We start from the raw sequence: 16,348 nt of genomic DNA, 5'->3' as shown, positions 1-16,348 counted from the left end.
TTTCCGCTCTTGATTGCATGAAGAACGCATGTCCGATTAAACATGTGGTAGTATTTTATAATGAACAGAGTTTCCAATTGATTCGTGTCCACGTAATGTTTGATTATTTTTTATCAACGTAGACTGATCCTTGGCCCGTCCGAATTGTTATCGATGATACGATTAGTGTCGATGGACCGCTCCAGTATAACTCTGTCGACATATCATTCCTATCAGGGTTGCTCCCTTCCTCTGCAAATTTTGGACATGAAAACTACAAGCCAACATTTACTCATCTATTGCTATTTGTATGGAAGAAACTGTCATCAAAAGTGCTGCAGAAAAGTACTATGACAGATTGCGGCAAATTATTTGATTTTATAAATGTAATAGTGGTGCCGGACTTGAAACCTAGTGCACGTGGCATCTGAGTCCCATGCATAGTTTAAATTCTGGGAAAATGAGTTGGGATAGGTTTTTAGAAAAGTATATCCACTTATTATAATAGAATGTGGAAAAAAAAGCAAGAAGAAAAAAATAAAGGTCTATTTCAAACGAGAAAAGGAAAACTATCGCCACTCAAGCCAATAGGAGAAGATTAAAGTTGTGTTTGTTGGTAGAAGGATTAATTGACCCGTGATAGCCTAGCTGGAAACGTATTTGTCTGCTAATCTTAAGGACAAGCTGTAGTCTGGGTTTGAATGGCTCGAGACACCGAAAAGTTTGCAATACTCTTGTATATGTTAAGCAACGACCTAAAAAATGTGTTCACGTCATCATTAGTTATACCTCCATATAAAGAAGGGTCTCTAGTTTATTAATTAAGCCCTCTTTGGGTAACTATGCGCTAGAGAGTAGTTTATAGAGGAAGCTATGGCTCTTAACCCAGGTATGTAAGCGGCATCTGGCAATAACTCTACAATCGCGTACGTAATTCACATCGTAAATAACCTATCACGCCTAGCAGCACTAAACACCACAACTATTACAACCCTATTACGCTCAAGGGTCGTGCTCGGATTTTTATTAATAACCTATAGGAACCTCTACTACAAGATGGCATTTTTCATTGTACTGTCTTATTGTCCACCCATTTATTGTCCTTCTAGGACACGATTTCCTTGGTAAATGTTCGACGTCTAGTGGTAAGAGTCCGCGTAGAATGCTTCAAAAAAAACAGAATCTTTTCTTCTCCTAGCTTTCTTCTTGGACTGAGGTGCAGAGATGTGCATTTGTGGGTGTGCATCTGACAAAATTAGGGTAATCGACGCTAATCCTTTGCTTTTTCTTAAATGGTAGAAGTACTTTACAGTGGAATCTCTTCAACATAACGGTGAAGTAAAAAAGGTCTTACCATCATATGTATTGTACATATTAAACTGAGGCTAGTAGAATTATAAAATAGGTACGAATGTTGGCTTTTACACTCAAATTAGGTTATTTACGGCAAACTGAACGAAGGTGAGGTAATGAAACCTCACAGCAGGATTGTTTTTTACGACACACCTTCTGCCTAATATCTGATCTCGAAATTAGGTTAGTTGTATCTAGTCAAACATGTATTATTTTAAAAATATACCTTTGGATTTATATATAAGACAACTTATCTTTAATAGACCTGACGCTACACGGAACAGTTAATCGAGTTCGCTTGGGCATCAGTATTTACTGGGGTTCACATAATACTACCAACAACATTTCATCCTGCATCTTCCGGCTTCGTTAATCATAGTACGACAAACTTTTATGCATTGTACCGTATAAGTGCTTTTTGGTATAAATCAGCTTTTTTTAAACGCCCACGAAGGCCTCTAAATTGAAATGCAGAGTCTCTGTATTACCCTAAGTTTTATGGCTGATTCTGGGCATTCATTGGAGCGAGAGCTAGGAATCGCGGAAATGGAATTTTAGTAACGCGATTTCAAAACCCAATGGGTTGAACAGTGTATAAGGTAAACATTTCCCAGAAAGACAACAACGAGAAGCAAACGAGGAACCATTACTTCAAAGCTTTGAAACGAAATTTCCTATAGTGAGTCATTTAGAAGCTCTTTTAAAATAGCCTTTAGTATGTTGTTTACGAAATAAGTGGAAAAGACAAAATAAAATATGAAATTAGAATACAGGTTACATCAACAAAAAAAAAAACTAATCTTATATAATTTTTGAAGAATGATGACCATCAAATGAATGGCTAAGAAATTAGTCAAAGCCACACTTTCGCAAAATAAATAATAAATATAATAAATAATAGAAGGCTTTAATGTGTACACTTCTCAGAAAACTCGTAGGATCCGGGCAGTCTGCTCAGTGAACATGATCCCCCCTTCGCTCGGACTATAAGAGGTATCATTGGAGGACGGCAGATTGCAAAATTTAGCCGCCATTATTATTCTAACGCTAACGAAAAGACCAACCAGGTGATAACATACCAGGTCATTGAATCGTTTTACTTGGGTATTTAACGCGAGCTGCCTCATTGTCCTAGGAAAAAATGCACAAGGCTAAAAGTCGGCCAAAATATATATCCATAAAACTAAAAAAAAACTATCACCAGCACTTGCTGGAGCAACATGAACGGCGCGAGCGATGCTTCAGCAAAGGAGTGGGCCTCCCGAACCATCCCTCTACTTAACCTTAAGGCTTCTAAACTATCTTTTGTTAATAGGAGTCCAGAGTCCACCGTATTTTGTCAGCCCAAGACGACCCTCTTATGGCTTTTTTGATTCAAGCGTGCTTCAATTGCAAAACTTTGTATATACTATATATGTAATAAGTTAGATTAAAAGTAACGTCCGCATTTCTAAGCTGTTCGCTTCCGTCTGTTTGTTTTTATCATTCGAGGACGATTGCCTCTTTTAATGTAACTTCGTTTTGTGCTTGCTCGAACTTTAGCTTTAGCTCACGTTCCGGAGCACCGTAGTGGAAAAAGATCACCATTATTCGACACTTTTCGGAAATCAAAAGGCTATCAAAGCAGGTGAAAGACGTTTTAGCGCGAGGACTGCGCGAAAAGAGGGCAACAATCTCATAACTAGCTAATAATTGAACAACATTGAGTAACTACAAGTTATATGGGCTGGTGTAAATAAGATTTTTATTTTATTATTTCATAATAATAATAATAATAATAATAATCGTATATTTAACATGTTTGCAGTTTTTGTTGTGCTGATTTCGTCTTGTGGTCTACACACGATGGTGGCGCAGCTTCTTTTCCCCTCTGTACGGCAGTAATCATCAATTTTATCAGTCGTTTAATTTTTTTCTCTATCATATAATTAATTCTATCGGTTGCGTATATATATTTTCCATTTCTCTAACACAATCGTCAGCGCACGACGAAAGGGCAGGTTTTCAGCTATTCCAACTCAGAAAATTTCAAATGAAGCTGCAGTGAAAACGCACCAGGACTAAACCCTAAAAACCACTGAGGAATTGGTGAAGAATAATATTAGTAAGATGGATATCGATGTATTCTCCTGTGAACTCATCGTGTAGCTGATTCCCATTAGTATTACCATATTCATAAAGTCGTCACTTCAGTGACGCAAGCTTTTATGTTTTTTCGACAATTTATGTAAGCATGGTTTTCGAATGAAGATATACGACAGTGAACCATATATGTGTGATAATTATGTTTGCGACGTAACTGCGTCGCGTAAATAATTTTCTCGTCTCGGGTTTTCTCCGTTGTAGAAACTTCAAAATTATCGTGCGTGTATATATATAATATAATATAGTAACGCGTAACACCTAGTAATAGCACTAATTAATATTGTCGTACGGTGCCCGTCAATATATCGGCGTTTTTACATTTCAATCAGATAATTTGATATCCCATCACTAATTATTGATTCATTGTCTTACTGTTACGTAAAATAACATAGAAAAAAAGGCCGCATTCATCACTAATGTGCGCTAATTCCTATTAAAGTGCATGGGTGTTATTCTAGCACAACACGCAACGAAAAGTGTAGCAACAATCGGCAAAGTTCTACGAGTAGCAGTTGTTGTTGTTGCATAGGGGGCATATTGCGCTTGGCATTTTACTTATGGTTATCCAAGCAAATGCCTTCCGTGGGTTAGTTGATCTACAGAACGCCTAACTGGCAGTGTTATTTAATTTTAAACAACTTTATGGAGATAACTTCGATCGACCAAATGACAGGAAAGCTAGGAATCTAGTGGAGCTTCACTGCTGCGCTACATTGAGCACAATTATTGCTTAAATATATTCTAAGTAGAGGAAAGTTACCGGCAAAAAATCGAATGTTTGCAGACTGATCAGTGTACGACGGTGTTCTTCACCGGCTGTCAAATAGACCGAAGCTCCGTTCGTTCGTATCGAACAATTGAATATTTAGTCTGATTTTCCTCGAGTTCATGAGCTTCTCGGCTCAAACCCGATAAAATTGCAATTCACTAACAACCAATGGTTGAATTAATGCTATGGAGGACCAGACTAGTACATTTCTACTACCAACGACATACTCTAATACAAGAATCATACTGTTATTTTCGATGGTTCATTTCCTTGTCAAAATTATACGGTGTATTTATTTAAGGTCACCATTCATAGTTAGGAAGTAGTTCATTGTATCTATAAATTCACTTAGCTAAATACGTGCTTATTGGTCACCTTTTGCTGATAGAAAATCCGAAATGGAACGGCCGATTTTGGTTTCAGGTACCAATGATTTTGCCCCAAACTACCAATCTTTTGCGCAACGCTTGTTTTTTTTTCCATTCACCACTTGCCATTTTCATAGAAGCTGTCCAGCGCGTGCACTTCGTGACACGCTGTCCTTAACCGAAAAGGACTATTAACTTTTCTTGATTCATGCTGAACACCATATGTGCAATGAAATTCGAAATGTATGTGTGTGTTTGTCGTTCATATATATATATACACATATATAATATATATATATATGTATATATATATATTGCATGGACACTTCTGGCTTTAGACTGTCTGCCTGCTTACTTTTTCACCTGAGTAGTTTCATTCATTGGCTAGCTCCGGGCTGGGCGTTTTGGGGTATCATCGATGGCGGATCGTACGGGGCAGTGCTAGTGGCGGACGGCGATACCCTCGTGACGGGGAAAAGGGGTGGCCCCCAAATAATGACAGTCTTATCTTCTCAGACTAAGGCCCACCCAGGCGTAGAAAAAATCAATCAAAACTGATTATTAAAAATTAAGGCAGAAGCATTTGGGCTGTTTGTTGTCGGGCGAATAGTAAACGGCACCCATACAGACGACGACGACGACAACTAGCGACACTCACGCGCTCCTTTTTGTGCGGCCCTGTGCCCTCCGTTGATTAATCAATCAAGCAAGCAACATGTAGCAATTCGTTTGTGTAGTATACAGTAGCAGTAGTAGTAGTAGTAGTAGTAGTAGTAGTAGTAGTAGTAGTAGTAGTAGTAGTAGTAGTAGTATATATATATATATATATATATATATATATATATATATATATATATATATATATCTATATATATTTATTCTCGTGACACAGAGCAAAAACAGTCTGTCCAATTTTACGTCGTTATCACATACTGCCACATTTCATGCCACAATATACTTATACTAATACTATTATTATTATAGTCGTCATTAACATTGTGCCCGCTATTGTTTGTTGTTTATTTTTTCCATTTATCATCATTATTACTGTTAAGGTAGGTAGAGCCAAGTGTCAAAGTCATTTTACAGCGCTTACGGCAACCAGCATATGGGAGCGACAGCAGTGACATGGTAACCGTAGTAGTGTTATTATATTGAGTGACAGTGGAAGTGGCTGTATATCGATCTGGCCATCTGGGTCCATGCTGTTTGTCGTCGAATTGAATGTTCAAAGTACAAAATAAACAAATTTACCACTGAAAATAACATACAATAGGGTTGCTGCCACTACTAGGATAAATGATGGCGACTTTTTGTTACCGTTGAGAAATGAGGGTTTTTTTCGCACTTTCGTGCGTTTTTAATTACCAATCATCATCGGTCATAATTGCTATAATCTTCACAGTTGCCATCCTCTCTCGCTGCTTCAGTTGCTGATAAGATGATGATGAGGTACCTCCTTGTCTCTTTTTGTCGTTCAACACTCCCTTTTTCCTTCCGTACTGTGCCTTGGTCAGGCAGAAAGGATTAATTTTACAGGGCCTACTTGTCTGCCACACGCTTAAGTGGCTGGCCTAGCCGTCAAATTAAAGCATCCATATTCATACATACGTATTACTACTCCCATAGTTGTGTCCCATTTATCTTTTTTTCGGGTATTTTTGCCTTGTTCTCACAACTTTGTCGTGTCCCACCATTATTACCAACCGCATCTGTGTTGTGGTTTAAGAAAGAACGCGTACCACCTTCGTGTTTTTGTTTCTAGCAGCAGCATCGTTAGAATGGTAGCATTGTAGCACGCGCACACACACACACACACACACACACACACACACACAAAAAACTTCGGTGTAATTGACACGTTGGCTTACGTGTTGTTGTAGCCATCAGCAGGATTATCAGTAACGCTACTGTCGCCACCGTCATAAAAGTAGAATAAGACCCATTCTTGCCAGTGTATCTACCTCCTTTCATTTTCTTTGTGTTTTAATTGTCGTGTTCTGTCGTTTTTCTGCAAACTTGCACCTGTTCTTTGAACTTTCTGCGCCGCCTTCGAGTCCCAGATTGAAAAGGAAGCATTGGCGGTTTCGTTATATGATCATCGCTTCCGCTTTCCCTGTGTCCGTGCGTCCGGCTGTTGTACTGCTGTTCTCTACGACAACTGATTCAAGAGAAGGGGTTCACTATTTCGGCAACGCTGTTTCGCCTCTTGTTGTTGCGCTGATACCATGATGCCCAGTCGTTCATTTTAGCAATTTGTCTTCTCCAGATTCGGCCTCCTTTATCGAGTTCTACACTCAGCCAAATGATCTAAGCGGTTTCTTCTTTGGGCGTTTTGCTACTCTTCTTTTTGAAGAACGAGGCTGTGCTCAGGCCCCCGGACTTCTTTTTTTTCTTCTTCTCGCTTTTCGATGGAGAACTCACCTACGTACATATACATTTGATAGAAAGATTAGTACACCAGTTAGGTTTCAGCCCATCAAAGTTTAAAGAACGTTTCGCGTCGACTGCTGTTTTTTAGACAAACCAAGACAAGCGCGTAATAAGTACCGGAATTTAAAGGTTATACTCAATGTTATCAAGTATGTTTCGTCTTTCCCGAATATTGAAAAACATCTACACTTAGTTATCTTTGGAGGAACGCAAGTTGACAGACAACCGTCGATAAGGCAAACAAAGTAAATCTACCCTGAATACGTAATCGATAATATTATAAGATGTACGTATTATTGCAATTTGTATGCCAGTACAGGCTAGTTCGCGCAACGAACACAGGGTGCTTCAACAGGTATTTTGTTGGTAGTTTAGTGCGGTGTTTTTAATTAGTTTCGCATGCATGTACTCACCGATTCGCTAACCTCTTTGCTTGAGAGTGATTTTGATTCATCTCCACTTTTTTCGTTTTCCTTGTCCTGATCCTTTCCGCCTGTATCGATCGCAGCAGGAACCAGACATTGTCGCAGGGATCAGAAAAGGTGGCAACCAAATTCAATCATTAATTAAATGTTACGTGTTTACCCAAGCCCGGCCGTTGTAACAATGAAATATGTCGAAAGAGCACAATTCCCTAACACTGCATATTTCGAAATAATTCGTTGTAGGTTCAGTTGTAAACAATGTGTGCGTGGGTATACGAATTTGATTTACACCCAGCTATAGGTTGCATCATATCTTTCGGTTAATTGTCGATCCGTTTATATAATCATCGGTAAATCAGCCTTGTATCAGTATCTATTATTTTTGATGCTACCAGGTTAATATTGTTGCCGCTATTTAATGCGCAACAAACTATCTACGTTTACTTAATTACAGAGGAGAAAGGAAAATGGCAAGCATAAACATAACAAAATACCAATGGAGGATCATCGACAGTAACTAGGTTAACTTCAGCAATTACTAATACACTACGACTGCAAATATATACATATATATATATATATATATATATATATATATATATATATATATATATATATATATGACTTACGAGCTTGTACCGAAGCTAGTACATTCGCTAACCCGTTTTGTCTAACTATATACGTACATATCCGTCATATATATATGTAGTCAAGCCATTCTGTAACTGCGAGAAGGGATGCATGATCGGGGGTGTAGCTTTGGGGCTATGGAGGCGAGCAATTCTTCAATGCATCTTTTATTAATCGCAAAACTAACAGGGTTTTGCTTAGTCAAATCTCAAACGTAGCTTTCAATGTCGCTAATGTTTATCATCTTTATCCTGAGATGAGACATGAAACAAGATGAAATTTTACTGAGCTGTACTAATAAATTTTCGACTCGATTCCTTCTCCATGATTGGACATGGAATAAAAAAATTATAATTATCTCAGGATTTCTCAAAGAACATGGGTCTCTGAAGAATGGTACGTTCTCTGAAAAGTGAACAACTACGACCGACCGTTAATACTTCGAAAGCTTGGAGGAAGTACTCAGCCAATACTACCAAGTTGAAGCCGTGACTGATAATGTTTTTACTTGCAGATACTATAGCTATGTAGATCTAATCTTAACGTTGAGCTAATCTTGTTGTATCAGTCGACAACTGCGTGCACTAGGACTACGTAATTATCTAGATAGAGCATCGCATGTCCGTGAATGTGTTAACGATGACGAACAAAAAGTCTTGTGGGTAAAAGGACGGGACATAGTAGGACTCCGACTCGAGTCGTTTGCTACTATTTCTGCAGAGCCATTGCAGGTAAACTAGTTTCGCAACTAGGCCATTGCAAAGTTATATTTGAACGAATAATATTCAGAAGCAGTCTATGAGGTGAAAGAGATTTAAGGCCAATCGAACACGGCGTTGATACATCGAAAAACGTTCCAGTACAATTCGAATGTACTGGAAAATTCAAGCGATTTCCCCTGTGGTAAATAAAATGTAGAAAATGCTATAATTTATAAACTTAGAAAATGGTCAGCCACCGGTTAATAACGACCGAGTTCCAATATCTGCCTGAATCGATGAGGTCCAAGGTGCATGTTTACTATCAGGAATACCACGTGTACATGTACGTGTATAAACCCAACCACTGAGGCCAGAAAAAACTGACGAATGGAGGAGATAGGTGATTCGTAACAACAAGAAGAGAAAATAAAAACGCTAGACGAGCAGATACACTTTTTCGACGGTAATATGTGATTTACATTTAGCTGCCAAGCTCGATTATATCGTAACTAACGCGTAAGTGACGTCGTAACTAAGCTTAGTACTAAATTAACTACCGAAAAGTCCAGTAACGATCCGAAAAATATATTGATCATGTATACATGAAAAGACTTGATAGTGAGATGAAATATGGAATCCACATAAACGTAAATCCACATAATCACGTAATACTGCGTTACGATAAAACCGAAGCACAAAATGTTCATAATAGTAACAATAATAATAAAAAGCCTATCAGAATAAATGCTAGGTTATAAACAAATATGTATGATTTATCTTTTACTCTAGGACAAAACACAACATTGGTTGGTTTGTTCCTTCTCGTTGGATGTAGAAGATGGACTCACTCTTCTTGGGCTTTCTTTCCGAGAAGTATCTCCGTCCGAAGCCGAGGCTCTGGCTGCGCTGTTCTTCCGCATCTGATTGGACAATGCGTTGACCCAAATCGTCATTTCGTGGAAAACCAGGATTGGCAGTCAAAGGGCCATTTTTTCATTGTCGTTATAAACTTATTCGAGACAAAATTCCCTATTTCGTTGCCTACCACTTTAATGCTTATTTCAACTGCAAATCTAGGTCTGTTTTTTTCATTCTTTCATCAGGTTCTAAGGTTTCCGACACGAATCAAAAGAAAGTCAGTGATGTTAGTTGCATATCGTTATGGGTGTTAGGTGCACCAAAGGAAAACTTCACCGTGACCAAAGCGTTAGCTCATAGCACGTGGCAGAAGGTGCGCAAGCAGAAAAAAGTAGTCAGTCTAGCCCGTATGTTTGTCACACGTTCACGTACGCCTGCCAGAATTCGGCTTGACTAACCTTAAAAATGAAACCGCACCTAAATCTGGGCCAAAGGTCAACACAAACCCGGCATGAAGGACCTATCTGGCTTTTAGCAGAATCCGTCACTAAAGTCCATGTTTGGTTTTTTGTTCTGTATAGTTTACGTCGAGCTAAAGTCGGCTTACCTTTTAGCAATGGACAGGGGAGAGGGTTGACACGTATATTAAGGCGGCAGCCACATGTCGACTAGAACTCGGACGAAGATTAGATGAATATAAGCTTCTATTCATCTAATTCATTATATATTCACATAGACACGTGTTGAGGCTATACCATGTCGATTTAAAGACAGTGCATATAAGCTTATGGTTAATTACTAGGCCAAACAAACTATTTAGAAGGGAAAAGCTCTTCTGCGACGTCTGGGATTGGTACTATATACAACTGCTTGCAGTCTACTGCTTCGACCAACGTACACCTGGTCAAAGCGAGATAGTGGTTTTGAGAAAGGACATCACCTCGAGGGCGTATCCCAACGGGATGCTTTTTACGATCTCTGTGTGTTGATACGAGAAGTAAGCGATGAAATTTCTCCAGGGTAGCGGTATTTTCAGAATCAAGAAGGACATGTATCTAGAAACGTCTAGAGGCAGATAGAAAAACGCGTTTCAGTAGTAGCGCGGCGTAGGCAGCAGGAGCGATAGTGCAGGTGCTGGCCCCGAATGAGTCTGTGCAGTGTGAACCTACCCCTACAGTACAGATGTTTCCAGCATCATCAAATACCCTTCACCATTATTACTATTACCGCTGCTATTATTACCCGTCACCATCAGAAACAAAATCATTGATTGACCCGGTTTTTGTCCCTCAGTCAATCACAATATGATTATATAGAGCGCGACACCACCACCAAGGTAAAGGGAAGAGAACCAGAATTCTTCCATCGTATTTTACGCTGTGGTTCTCGTGGTGAGGTCGCGCTTACCTTCGGCGGCCATGCGGGCCGACAGGGACCTTCGGACGCTGCTCGATGGTGACCGATATACTGGATCTACAACGTAATTAAATTCAGATTTACTTTGTCTTAGAAATAAACACTTTTTATCAACATATCTATAAGATGCTTGGGTAGAAACGAGAGACCTTTGTCTAGGAAATTTTGTCGTTATAGTCGAAAAGTTCCACAGAAGGGGAAGTGATTACACCTAACGCCTAACTCTTACCACACACACTTATGAAAACGATTCGAAAAAATCCGTTGGAACAAAAATAAAGCCTTTTAGGGTATTTTGACTTAAAAAGCTAGTTAATAGATATAACTTTTTTAGAAAACCTAAATCGTCGTTTACTTCATTGTTCTAGATTGTTGTGGTACATTGTACCACCTGGTAAGCATTCTAATTCACGTGCAAGTTTTACTTGACAATGCCATGCACAATAAGTAAATCAGTCACGATATTGAAACCTTGTGCTTTCGTAATAAGCGACCATTACCTATACACCCGTCTTTGAAACCTCATGACCAGAGCACAGTGTGGTAAGATGATTTCCATGCATCTGTGTGCTTATGTATGTGTGCGCGCGCGTAATTTAAGCTGCTATACTAGTTCGGTATTTCTTAGTAAATGTCTACTTAGACGTGTACCTTCTTCTGAAACGGGCGATTGAATGGGCGATCTATGAGCGGCAGGCGGTACACCTGTTGGAGAACTTTTTACTGGTGTTGAAGATAAAGTAGCTGCGGGAACTGCTGCATGCGCAATAGGCTCTTGCAGAAGCGGGCGAAGACATTCAGGGATATCGTCTTCAATGGGCTCACCGCGCATTTTGCGTTCGATCAAGGCGCGATACTCCTCTAGTTCCTGTAAACGACAAACAAAATTCGATATATTTTATCGGCAGGTTTCATCTGATTAATTAGTGACGGGACATCCAGACGTTCTTAGAGAGATTCCTATAGAGATGATAAAACATCTGAACACAATTGTTTTAGCCAGTATAATAGCACAATATATATTATATAGACATGGAACACCGACTAGTCAATATATTTATATTTTGGAAGAGTATTGACCGTTACTCTAGCTATATGGCTTCAAAGTCACGTCGTGTCGGTCGCCGCTGGTACTATATAGCTAGCGTTAGTAGATGTGCTAGAGCTGCTGGTATGTCCTTATTCAGATTTTAGATAGCTGAGCAAAATTTGTTATAGTCTTCAATTTCATTACGGTAAAAGCAAAACGCTACTCAGGACCATTGAAACATTTGCTGTTCGTGGCCATGGCGAGAAAATAAAAAAAGGGAAAAATTTCTATGGCTTTCGTTCTAAAAACTTCGGTGTAAAAGGTACTTTCGTATTGATCGGCCAATTGTAAAAAAAAAAGTTAATAAAATAATTGCGAAGTTTGAGTAAGGCCGACACATGAGTAGTCATGACATCGTCAGAAAACCAGACATCTACCGCAAAGTAGTTACTGATTCAAGGTTGTAACTTGGCTACAAAGAAACTCGATGTTGCGCGAGTTTATACAGACGATCGTACTTTTATTTAGAGAATTCTACGGAAGCGCAACGAAATTAAGCCGTTTCTAAAGCGATTGATTTACGAAAATATGCTTCGTAATCTGTGGCAAAACCTAGACTGACGCCAAAGAAAGTGATATTAGGTAGGACCAAGAAGGAATTATGCACTTTGAGTTGCTGCCGCTGCCTGGTAAAACGATTGATTTGGGCCATTACTACTATCAGCAGTTAACAACAACATAACAATTGCCCATTGAAAACAATTGAGCGAAACTAGCAAATAAATGGATCGTCATCTTCCATCACGATACTGTCAATTCATAGACTTCTTTAACTGATCACAATAAAAATTAAGAAACTACGCATGAGAAGCTTCCCCTAGAATTCGGATTTTGCATCATACGATTGTAGTTCGTCACGGTCTCTGTGAAACTTTCTAATGATGTTAATTCAATTTTAATGGACAGATGTAGAAATAAAAATAAAAAATTAAAAAAAAATCTTAAATGAAAAAAAATGTGACAATTTTTCGTTAATAAAAAAGGGAAATTCTTTGCGGTTTTTGGAATATAGTGTTATCAGAAAAACGACAGAAGGCCATTGGTGAAAATTGCGCATATATAGTATATCTTTTGGTTAATGTATTATACAATAAAGGTAAAAAAGTGTCTGCAGCATAGCGATTCGGCTCCTTTATTACAAAACAAATGTTTACATTACATATCGAAGCCTCTGCACATTTCATTGAATTGACAAGATATTATATGAGCATGTGCGTACATTAAACAAATTTTTCGTTTATACATCTTCGTAATTATGTGTGTGTGTGTGTGTGTGTGTGTGTGTGTGTGTGTGTGTAATTAAATAGTTAGAAAAGTTACCTCATCTGTGATGCCGTCGAATGGATTCTTCTGGTAAACACTCTTGTATACCATTGCATTGTGCTGGAAGTCCCGTTGAATAATACCCTTTGAAGCAGCTCCTACTAATACCACGTTATCGCCACCAGATTGACGATTTATCGTATCCTAATTATTATAAAAGTTAGTTAGTGGATATTAAGAGAACTTTTGCTACACTTGCTGTTATCATCATCGAGACGAGAGATCGTCAGAAATCAATAGTCCTTTGTAAACCTAAATCTAGAACAAGTTGTCGTATTATTATTAGGGAAAGGTAATGTATCAATATCATCACGTACCTGCATCTGCCTGATTTCATCCCAGGTGTAGCCTTCAAGGATGTTTGACTGAGGCCCTGCCGTCACCTTAGAGTTAAGACGATTTGCCTTCATCTGGAGAGTATTACAGAAGACGACAGTCTAGCATCAATATCGTTGTAAATTATTTCTTCTATCTATGAAGCTACACATGCACATAACAAAGGAAACGGCCAGTTTTGCGAGAAACAAACGTCACTATCAATACAACCAAATCAATTAGCCGCTGATACAATTCGGTGGAAGTGATGAAAAAATGTGTGATTTCGAAGGTACACAATACACTTCGAAGCATGAGGAAAAACCACCGAACGCGGTCATGGCAAAGCACGTACCTCCTTCTGCTTCCTTTTGAATTCAGCGGGATCAGTGTTAGTTGGTACAAACTGGTGTGAGCCTCCTTCGATTTTGACTACGGTCTGTTGATTTGTTCCGCCGCCTTGTGCCTGGCCCTCTTGCACCCACTGAAAGCGAGCGACGTTGGATCAGGATATGTCATCGCTAACCATTTTTCAAGCAAACCCCTTCAGTAACCCCAAGAGCAGCAACAAACACCTTTGTCACCAGTATAAACAATAACAATAAGATCCACCATCATCTTTATAACAATACTGCGACGACATTAAGGATCATAACAGCCATACGAAGGCAGGAACGCGTACATAATGCTTTACGAGTGAGTGTGGTCGTATTGCGTCCTGTCACTTAGTTCTGCTGCGCAAATGGAAATTGCCAGGACTACATCTTTTTTTTCCTTTTTTTTTTGTTGTTGTTAGAAATACGTACCCCGATCTAATTCGAAATTAGCAACTCTGCATTCTCAAAAGCTTTGAATCCAACCAACAGCAGGACGGCAAACAGCCCGATATGAATGCACATGTACATTTATTACGACAGCAAGACCGTAGAAGGACTCTCTTTTTTTGAAGCAATTAAGAATGCAGTATCGGCACAAGGGATCATTTATAAGCGATAATGGACACATAAGAAGGAGCCCCTTAGCTTCTATACAAAATTCAAAGAAATGAAATATTTCCAAAGTACAATAAGCTGCTCGCGAGAACTGCAAAAGAATGCAGATTGCTTTTACAGCAACAGGAGATTAGTTTATATAACGAGGGACCGCTTTTCAGACGGCAGTATTTCTTGTAAGGTTCGGCGACCTCATTTCACGTCATCGAGCTATCGTCTGCAAGGGCAAGGGCAAGTTGTCTACGAGGACCATGATATTACGGCCTTGTTAGAAGCCAGACCCAGTTCCAACAGTTGACACACATGATTCTTCGTTTATCTATCGTTGTTATCGTAGAAAGCAGCCAGCTCGACGAAAATAATAGTTCCTGTCGTACTTCTAGCTATCGTAGACTTTTTGTCCAGAGTGAACTTGCCCACAGTTGCAGTGCGTAACAACACTGGAGCATAACCAAAGGCGTATAAACCGCTTATTAAGGCTTAACACGAACAAATGGCATTACTTAATAACACATAATCCGTTTTACTTGACACTAGCTTTTCGCGTGCATTATTTATACGCTTGAATTAGAGCTCAACGCTATAACTTAAAATGATGATGAAAGTAAACACCCAAATTCATCAAGTTATTTTACTTTATTAATTATAGCGAGCCTTATCGCATCTTCAGTGTTTGTTCTATTTCTACGCTTTCTATGGTACTCGTATCATACAAAAATGACATAATTTCAATTGATTAACTTATCATTCGTTATGTATGCACTGTATGATATTGTATTGATAATTTCATATTTATCAAGCAAATTGATGATTGGCTATCATCCCCTTAATGACTCAGAATGTTACGTAGCTAACATCTAAAATGATGAATTTAGTTGCTACGAATAAAGTTCCGTAGGTAGCGTTCATTGATTGCCCTCCGGGTCCTTGTTAGACGACAACACATTATCTTCTTCTCTGTATCATCGTGCTATAGATAGAGATATCGGTTTGCTTGTATGTATGAGGTGTCTGCACGGAAGCATTCATACTAACACAACTACCAGAATACGATTCTTCTTCCATCTTTTTCGCAACATTTGATTTCATCGGCTGTAAGCCCTAACAGCTGCCATTTCACTGTCAGCTGGAAACCAATAAAACTATCTTAAATATATTTCTAATTCAATAAGAATCTAAAAGTATTTACAAATATAAGCAATAGTATGTCTGTCTATATCAATACGGTATATGGAAAAGCTTTTATTAACAATACAAGAAGCTGAAGACAAACCTTCAACCAAAAGACTGCCGTAAATCTTAAAGCGACAATTCGATCGATAACGTTTCATCATGCAGAGGTTATAGTGTAGCGTGAGTGTGAAGGCTTCTGCAGCAGAAAAAACCGTGCTTTATAATTGATATGCTATGTGAAACTTGAAAGATATATTCAAAGGGAACATTTTAATTTATTATAGGGTTACTTCGACTGTTCGATATTTCACAATAGCAGTAATCATTATTTAGGCACACTAGCAAAAGTCACTTGCCCACTCTGGATATCCATATATA

At 38.7% G+C, this 16,348-nt stretch overlaps 1 protein-coding gene across 6 annotated transcripts in view; it reads right to left on the bottom strand.

Annotated features, from left to right (window-relative positions):
• Positions 1 to 3,049: 3,049 nt before the first annotated feature.
• Positions 3,050 to 16,348, bottom strand: part of hts (adducin 1-like protein hts) — a 33,617-nt gene continuing 20,318 nt past the window's right edge. For 2 of the 6 annotated variants that reach the window (XM_086975915.1, XM_022813422.2), the window contains 8 exons: positions 14,161 to 14,289; positions 13,808 to 13,900; positions 13,488 to 13,634; positions 11,729 to 11,945; positions 11,069 to 11,134; positions 9,652 to 9,723; positions 7,461 to 7,540; positions 3,050 to 7,038 (listed from right to left, as the gene is read on the bottom strand). In XM_086975915.1, coding sequence (XP_086832041.1) covers positions 6,925 to 7,038; positions 7,461 to 7,540; positions 9,652 to 9,723; positions 11,069 to 11,134; positions 11,729 to 11,945; positions 13,488 to 13,634; positions 13,808 to 13,900; positions 14,161 to 14,289 — 918 coding nt within the window. In that variant the 3' untranslated portion in view covers positions 3,050 to 6,924. The remainder of the gene's footprint in view (positions 7,039 to 7,460; positions 7,541 to 9,651; positions 9,724 to 11,068; positions 11,135 to 11,728; positions 11,946 to 13,487; positions 13,635 to 13,807; positions 13,901 to 14,160; positions 14,290 to 16,348) is intronic. The other 4 variants (XM_086975916.1, XM_022813427.2, XM_022813426.2 and 1 more) reach the window with 4 other exon arrangements.

Source organism: Varroa destructor, unplaced genomic scaffold, assembly GCF_002443255.2.
Source record: "Varroa destructor unplaced genomic scaffold, Vdes_3.0 BEIS01000007.1, whole genome shotgun sequence".
NCBI classification, from domain to species: domain Eukaryota; kingdom Metazoa; phylum Arthropoda; class Arachnida; order Mesostigmata; family Varroidae; genus Varroa; species Varroa destructor.
The sequence above is the reverse complement of the archived record's forward strand: the minus strand, read 5'-3'. Positions and strand labels throughout refer to the sequence as shown.